This window comes from Diabrotica undecimpunctata, chromosome 9 (assembly GCF_040954645.1).
Source record: "Diabrotica undecimpunctata isolate CICGRU chromosome 9, icDiaUnde3, whole genome shotgun sequence".
Taxonomy (NCBI): Eukaryota; Metazoa; Arthropoda; class Insecta; order Coleoptera; family Chrysomelidae; genus Diabrotica; species Diabrotica undecimpunctata.
The window spans coordinates 47672828-47681097 of NC_092811.1; the positions used below are offsets into that span (position 1 = coordinate 47672828).

Genomic DNA, 8270 nt, shown 5'->3' on the forward strand with positions numbered 1-8270 from the left:
ATGCGTAGGCTCCTTGGCAATGTTAAGCTTACGTTCGAAGAATTCACTACAGTTCTCGGTCAAATTGAAGCTGTGCTCAACTCCCGGCCTCTTTGCTCCCTTTCAAATGACCCCTCCGATTTTACGTATCTTACTCCTGGACACTTCTTGATTGGACAATCTCTTACGTCCTTTCCTGAAAAAGATGTGATCCACATTCCTGAAAACAGATTGAATTTATGGCAACATTTGTCCAAACTCCAACAAGTGTTTTGGAAAAAATGGTCTATCGACTATTTGAATAGACTTCAAAATCGCCCTAAATGGTTTCTCCCTCATAAAAACCTAGAACCTAACGATCTCGTGTTGCTGATTGAAGACAACACTCCTCCTCTTCATTGGGTACTAGCAAGAGTTATTGAGGTCTTTCCCGGAAAAGATGGGAGAGTAAGAATTGCCTCGGTGAAAACTAAAGATGGAGTCTTCAAGCGCTCTATTACAAAATTGTGTCCTCTACCCAATGACGATTTAATTTAAGTTAGTATAAGATGATAATTGTAATGTATTTTTTCTTCCGCATGCTCTCTTGGCATAATATAATCTGTTTATTTGTGTTAAAGCCAGCGCTTCAACGGGGGCGAGTATGTTGTAAAAACAACATTTTATATTAATTTCAGTTTATTTTTCGTTTCCACAAATGTTGAATTTTATCTTAGCGACAGACTGTATTTGACAGACTGTCAAAAGTGCGGTAAAAAAAAGTGCATTTAGTTTTCTCTATAGTCGCGCGCCCCTAAAACGCCGGTATAAAAATGAACAATTTATTAAAGCGAACTCTTTATTTAGTAATAGTGCCTTTGTAAATATTTTCTCGGTATTAAATGTGTAGTATCTATTAATTACGCTTATTTTTCTCTAAGTACAAACCCCTACAAAACCAAACACATACTGAACCATCGCCGTGAAGTCTGCTTATCTATATCGAAGGAAACTCTTGTACAGTCCATGGTCCTAAAATATTTGGTACTGTACACGCACGGGGAAAGGAATTTAATAAGCTTTCTCCCGAATAATTGTTGGAGATCAATCAAAGTTCCAACACAGAGCATAATTCTTCTAAAATTTTTTAACCTCATTATTATATCACTACAAATCCGTATAGAATAAGAACATATACTGAATAAAGAAAGCTCTTATAACGATATTGTTCAGGAAAATAAATCGCTTAAGGTAGATCGGACACATGCATAGACGCCAAGATGTCAAACTTGTAAAACTGGTATGGAAGAAACTTAGCACAGAAGAATGCCACTTGGGTGTCTCAGTATACAATGTAGAGAAAACATCCAATCATATCTTAGAAAATTAACATTTCATTGAAGATTCGTGGAAAATCGATCAACTTGGAAAAAAGTTGTAGTTAGCGAAGACCCACCCAGTGTTGTAGCGCTACGTAATGATGACAATAAAGAAAAAAAAGAAACAGTGACAAAAAGCAACAAAAATGGACTAATGGAGCACAGCTGCTTCAAAATCTTGATAAGAAATACAATAGATGATTGATGGATTCGAGAAACTTGAGACTTGAGAAAGGCACTCTGCCGAAACAGCTGTAGTGATAAGATACAATTAATTTGGTGAAAGTTTTGAAAACAAAGTTTTTAGTATTTTGTTGTTAAATAAAATGGAATTAACATACGACATTATATACGCTATAATAACTAGACAACTTGTATGATACGGACATATAAGGAGAAAGTTTCATGAAACAATAAACTACCCAATATTCGTTATGAGTGAAATCGATATAAATAAAGAAAATGAGAAAGACTATGGCAAAAGTTAAAAAAAAGTAGTAATTAAAAAATGAGAGAGGTACCTTGTGGACAACATGTGCTTAATTAGGAACGAATTGAGATAAATAATCAAGACGACAAAGAACATTTTAAATTGATAAATCTATACGATTTTTAACAATGCATATTTATAGGTCATTTTCAGAGCCAACGTGCTAATTGTATGTAAAATGAAACTTTTTAAGGTTTTTAATGTTTGTATGAAAGATAAAACCGTATGAAACATGACCGTGAAATTTATATGCCAATCTATAAATCTCTTTTAAAAGAATACTGACACCTATACATTATCACAATACTACATATCATAATACTAAGAAGTCTGTTATTTTAATCTAAGAATAGGCTTTATAATTTACGAGAGATTTAATTTAATGTATTTAAAATTTTCCAGGATCCGGTATTGTAATAAGAAACAAAATTTCACTACAAGGCATGAAAGCGTGTTAAATTTCACTTTAGATATTCTTTTTGAGATTTAAAGATTTTGTTTTTCTTCCCAAGACTTTTCTTTCCTCTACTCTTCCTTGCATGATGACGCGTAGAAGAGAGTATTTATCGTTTTGAACTATGTGGCCCAGATACGATGTCCAGATAGACAACTCGTCTTAACGCTTTTTCGTTTGAGACTTTTACAGTCCAAGGAATTTTAAGAATACGCCTATATAGCCACATTTCGAACGCCTTTAATTTGTTTACAGATTTGGCTTTCAGGGTCCAAGCTTCTACCCCATAGAGCAGTTGCGACCATACATAACATTCGACGATCTCAATCTAATAACCATTCTCAATTTCTTATTTGTAAACATTGACTTTTATCTGTTTAGTTTAGTCCTATCTTTTTGCTGTTAATGATTTATATAAGAATTTGTAAATCATCTATATTTTCTGTCATAATTGGGGTTTAGTATGCAAATTTTTTGTTATTAATGATGCTCACTTCATTCCTTACTTCTTTCCCATAGTGTCTCCTAAAATATTAGTTGGGAGTACACATTAAATAATTGTGGTGACATTTCACATCACAACACACATCTCTGGCTGACTCCTTTTTGAATTTCTGCTTGATTTGTCTCATCTTTCACCCGCATGACCGCTGTTTGATTTTAGTAGATTTTTTATTAAATTAATATCTTGGTATCTAGGTTTATGTGTTTTAATGCATGTATGGGCTTACCAGGTTGAACTGTGTCAAATACTTTTGAAAATCTATATTAGATAAGAATACGCTTTCATTATAATCTCTGCATTTTTGTAATAGTACCACCATTGCGCACAATTCCTCTTTTGTTCCCAATCCACCTCTAAATCCAAACTATGTGTTGTCCAATTGTTCTTCCCTTTTTTTATTGACAGACGATTTAATGTTGTTATTAACCGGATGACATTTATGACTTTTATTAAATTTTGATAATCGTTACAAATCAAGTCTTTTAGTGACATATTATTCTTTTAATTTTTACTTCTCATTTAATGTCTATATTTTGTTAGTTCTTTTTAGAGTAAATATATGATGACTAAAAACGAATTGATCAAGAGTAGTGAATCGATGCCAAGAGCCGCTATTCTATGAAGCTACCCTTCACGACGCCATCTTGTGGCGCTAGTTCCGTGACGCTCACCTCAGCATTTTACTGTAGAGAGAAAAAGTAATACAATGCCAGTATAGAAGCTTTGTTTTAAAAATATGCCATGAGGAAAGATATAAAAGTATTCTTGTCATTATATTATATTGCATACTGTATTACTAACAAAATTTTTCATAATACATTCTGATATACGCTTTCTCTTGCCGCTAACGAACAGAAGTTTTTATTAACTTTTCGGTAATATAATTATGTAGGTATTTATATTTTTAACTTCTTACCATAATGCTAGAGTACAAAAGTAGTTATACTCTACTGTATTTTTGTTCGTGGGGGTTCTATTTTTTAACTGTGTGATGGATTCTTGTATTTCAGTTCGTACGATTTGCGTTAATTAATTTAATGATATTTCTGGAGTTACAAGTGTATACTCAGTTTCTGTTGTTCCGTTTATTTATCTGAGATATGTTATTCATTTTTCTCTAGGGATGTACTTAATCTCAATCAATTCTTTGATTTGGTTTTTGCCCTCTTTCACATCTGTTTCAAACCCTCCGGCGGACTTTTAGGTCTTCATTTTATATAAGCATTTTTTTCTTAGATTTTACTTTTACCTCTTTTAATAAAGTGTGTCTATTTTTCTTTCTCAAAGAGCCTCTTTTATTTTTGTTTTTATGTTGGTATTATAATTTTTCAAATTGATTCGACATTATTCCCACTTGATTCTTTTGTTTCAGTTATTGCTCTAGCCTAATTTGACATTTTTTTCCTTCAAATCATCAAATTTTCATAAATTGTTTATATTTCGTTGTAGTGAAATTCATATTTTCCAATAAGCCTAACATATGCAGCAGCGGTGTCATGAAACCGAAATAATCCAGTTCTGCATAACGTTTTTGCTGATCGATTTACAAATAAATTTTCAAACACATCAAATTGATCATCCTTTTTACTTTCGTATACGCTCATACTTATCCAAATTAAATTTTCAATTTCCAAAAACTTATGATACCTCCTCAAACCGCAACCCTGCGCCACGGACAATATCTATTCCGGCTATCGACATCAGTCTAACAAACCTATCTCAGTTAGTTTCAAATTGTCGTCAATTACAACCATCTTTTCGGCTGAATTATTCGCAATTCTAAAAAGACAACCCCCTTCTACTTCTTATTAAAAAAGAACTTAAAAACATTTCAAATAAGAACATCCAAGTTCATTTTTTATGGGTGCCTTCTTATGTCAGAATTGAAGGTAACGAAGTTGTAGATAAACTAGCTAAAAACGCACCAACTAACCTGATGTCCGAAGTAAGTAATATAATGGTACAAAACGATTTAAAACCATACTTAAAACAAAAAATAATTCAAAAATGGCAACAAACTTGGAACAACACTCCATTAAGGCTATACGAAGTTAACAAACATCCATATCTTTGGAAACCAAAAGTAAAAGACAGAAGAGAGCATGTGATGCTTACCCGTGTCGTCTCCGGTGTAATTAATAAACATATGAAAAGTCGATAGCATCTTGGTGCAAGTTTCCATGTTTATTAATGTCTCAAACTATTGCGCAATATGTTGCAATATTGCGTAGTTAGCCGGTACGCCCTTATTGTGGCATTGTCTTGAAAAAGACAATGCCTTTATGGTTTATTTACTTTTGTAGAAATAAAACACAGGTTTTCTAAGAAGAAAAAAACTCAGCTTCAGAGTCTTAGAAAATTCGCAGAGCCCTTCGAGCAAAGTGCTCTAGGGAGCTACCCTAGACGGGTAAAACCATACTGACTTGAGATCCGAAAATGTCCCATATCTAAAGATAAATTAACTTTTATATAAAACTTTTTCATTTCTATATCTTATATCTTATAGTATCTACTGGTATCGGTTAATCATTTGTGTAAATGTAATACAGTGTAGGTGCCATTACGCTACCCCAAGCGAGACCATTCATCGGCGTTCTTCATCTTACCATTGAATGATACGAAAAATTTTCTGTTCTGTAGATATACGCGGATAAAACACGTGATGTTTTTATCTAAGGCGATGTCATACAGTTTTGGAGAAATATCCTCTAATTTAATATGTCGTAAGTGGCATTTAGATTGACAAATACCACCCCTGATACCCGATATCTTTTGTACCCGTTGTTGCTTTTTGCAAAAACGTACTTAAAAATAAATAAGCAAGAAGAATATAAGTGATCTATATTTAAACCAAATGACAAAAAAAAAGAATATTATATATGCATTTACTTCTAAATTAAATATTAAATTTTGATATGCCTGACAGTGAAAGATACAAAAACACAATTATTTAAAGTTGAAATAATGATAGCTTGTACAAGCACAAAGCATTTAAAACAATAAGACCGAACATATTATATGTAGTTGTAACAGATATGTTGCCGAGAATCAAGTTACACTAAGGTACCGAAATATTTCTTCTTTTAGTATCTGCCATAACTGTATCTATGTGTTTATGTGTATCTAAAATATAGTATATTGGATATTGAATTCCCTACATTTAAAAATCGAAATACTGAAATTAGACAGTAAAAAATTGGAATTTTAAGAATGATTTATAAATTGTTATAATTCAAATTTTACTACTTCATGAAACAAATATTTTATTCGTCATAAACTGTAGCAATTGAAACATCGGAACGTACATTTATAATATAATAAATGTTTCACAGTACTTAGACAGTTTCACAGTAAATGTTTACTTAGACAGTAAAAAATTGGAATTTTAAGAATGATTTATAAATTGTTATAATTCAAATTTTACTACTTCATGAAACAAATATTTTATTCGTCATAAACTGTAGCAATTGAAACATCGGAACGTACATTTATAATATAATAAATGTTTCAGTGCCAATGCATTAAAAAACATACTAGTACATAAAAATGGACCCTTGCCTTTTCAAAGTATATAATAGACACTAATTTCAGTTTATCTATAATTAAAGCAAGTAATATAAATTACCGCCATAAAATATTTAACTACAATAACCAAGTATTTGTGAAATTTCTCGATGACTAAATTAATTGATATTTAAATAAATTTGAAGATCCAAAACGTACCTGCTGTAAAATTTAAAAATCTACGACTAATCAAATTATTGGCAACATCGGAGGAGTTTAGTTGTGTACACAAAGAAATGTATACGGATCCCAAGTGTTTTAACCTATTACGGAGTCCACTTAATCCGACGTGTTGGTCGGAGTCCACATAAAGCGCTACCCAGATAATAATATACACGGTGTATATTCGCCTGGAGTTAGTATAATACCGTTTTAGAACGGAGCTTACATTAACCGCTAGATGTATATATATATATATATATATATATATATATATATATATATATATATATATATATATATATATATATACAGTAGAACCCCTCTCGTCCGCCCTCGGATAGTCCGACGCTCCGGGTAATCCGACCTGCTTGGCTTCGCGGAAATCCCCGGCGGTCGATTTGTTTACGACGAAAATTTCTCCGAAAATCACAATCCATTCTGTCAGTATTATTTCGAACTTTGTGAGTTAAAGTGTGTACATTATTTTCAACATGTCAGGAGCAAAACGTAAACACGTTACGCGTTCGTTAAGTGAAAAACTTGCAGTGCTTCAAAGGCTGGACAAAGGTGAATCACTACAAAAAATTGCCAAGGAACTGAATGTAGGCGTTACGACTATTAAGGATTGGAGAAAAAATCGAAAAGAAATTGAATCACATACAATGACGATAGTAGATGGAGAAAACGCTCTTAAAAAGCGAAAAACATTAAAAAAGCCTAAACTTGAACTGCTTGATAGTGCTCTATGGATGTGGTTCAGTCAAGAAAGAAGGAAGGGAACTCCGATATCTGGCCCATTTATAAAAGAAAAGGCAATAATTTTGCACAAAAAACTAGAAGTCGGAAGTGAATTTAAAGCCAGTGAAGGCTGGATTGATCGTTGGAAAACCCGTCATGGTATCCGGTTTGTCTCAATTTGTGGTGAAAAATTATCTGCTGACGTCGAGGCGGCTAAGGAGTGTTCTGTGAAGTTTCAACAAATTGTAAAAGAAAATGAACTGTTACCTTGCCAAGTCTATAACATAGACGAGACAGGCCTAAACTATAAAATGCTTCCAAACAAAACCTTAAGTGCGTCAAATGAAACCGTAGCGGGAACGAAACTCATGAAAGATAGGCTAACTGTTGCTCCTTGTAGCAATGCTGATGGAACACACAAGCTTTCGCTGTTTGTCATAGGCAAATCTAAGAAGCCCAGGGCTTTCAAAAACATAAACTTATCATCCGTGCCGGTTTATTATCGCAACCAAAAATCTGCTTGGATGGACTGCAATCTTTTCAAATCTTGGTTTTTTGACGAGTTTGTGCCATGTGTTGAGAAGGACTTGACGAAAAAAAATCTTTCTGTTCGAGCTCTACTGCTATTAGACAACGCACCATCGCACCCTTCTGAGGAAGATTTAGTAAAAGGGGATATAACAGCTATCTTCCTCCCACCAAATGTCACATCACTTATCCAGCCTATGGACCAGGGCGTGATAGAATGTTTTAAAAGGCGTTATCGCCGAAAATACATAAGCTCGATTTTAGAAAAATCCGAAGAAGGATCTGATATTTTCCAAGCCATGAAATCACTCAACATTAAAGATGCTATCTATACAATGGCTGAGTCTTGGGCAGAACTAAATCCTGACACGCTAAGAAAATCTTGGCGTAAGCTTTGGCCAGAAGTTATGATCGAAATTGACCAGGTCGAAGATGAGCAAAACGACGTGCAGGAAATCGTTACCAATCTTCAGACCCTGGATGCAAATATAC

The 8270-nt window shown here is 33.3% G+C and overlaps 1 protein-coding gene across 1 annotated transcript; it reads left to right on the top strand.

Moving 5' to 3' along the window:
* LOC140450636 (uncharacterized) lies at positions 1–516 on the top strand. Its single transcript, XM_072544296.1, has one exon. The coding sequence runs from the start codon at positions 1–3 to the stop codon at positions 514–516; it is 516 nt and encodes a 171-aa protein (XP_072400397.1).
* Positions 517–8270: the final 7754 nt, after the last annotated feature.

Bases quoted from the DNA above. Each gene is read 5' to 3' on its own strand.
- LOC140450636 (XM_072544296.1), top strand. From the start codon at position 1: ATGCGTAGGCTCCTTGGCAATGTTAAGCTTACGTTCGAAGAATTCACT.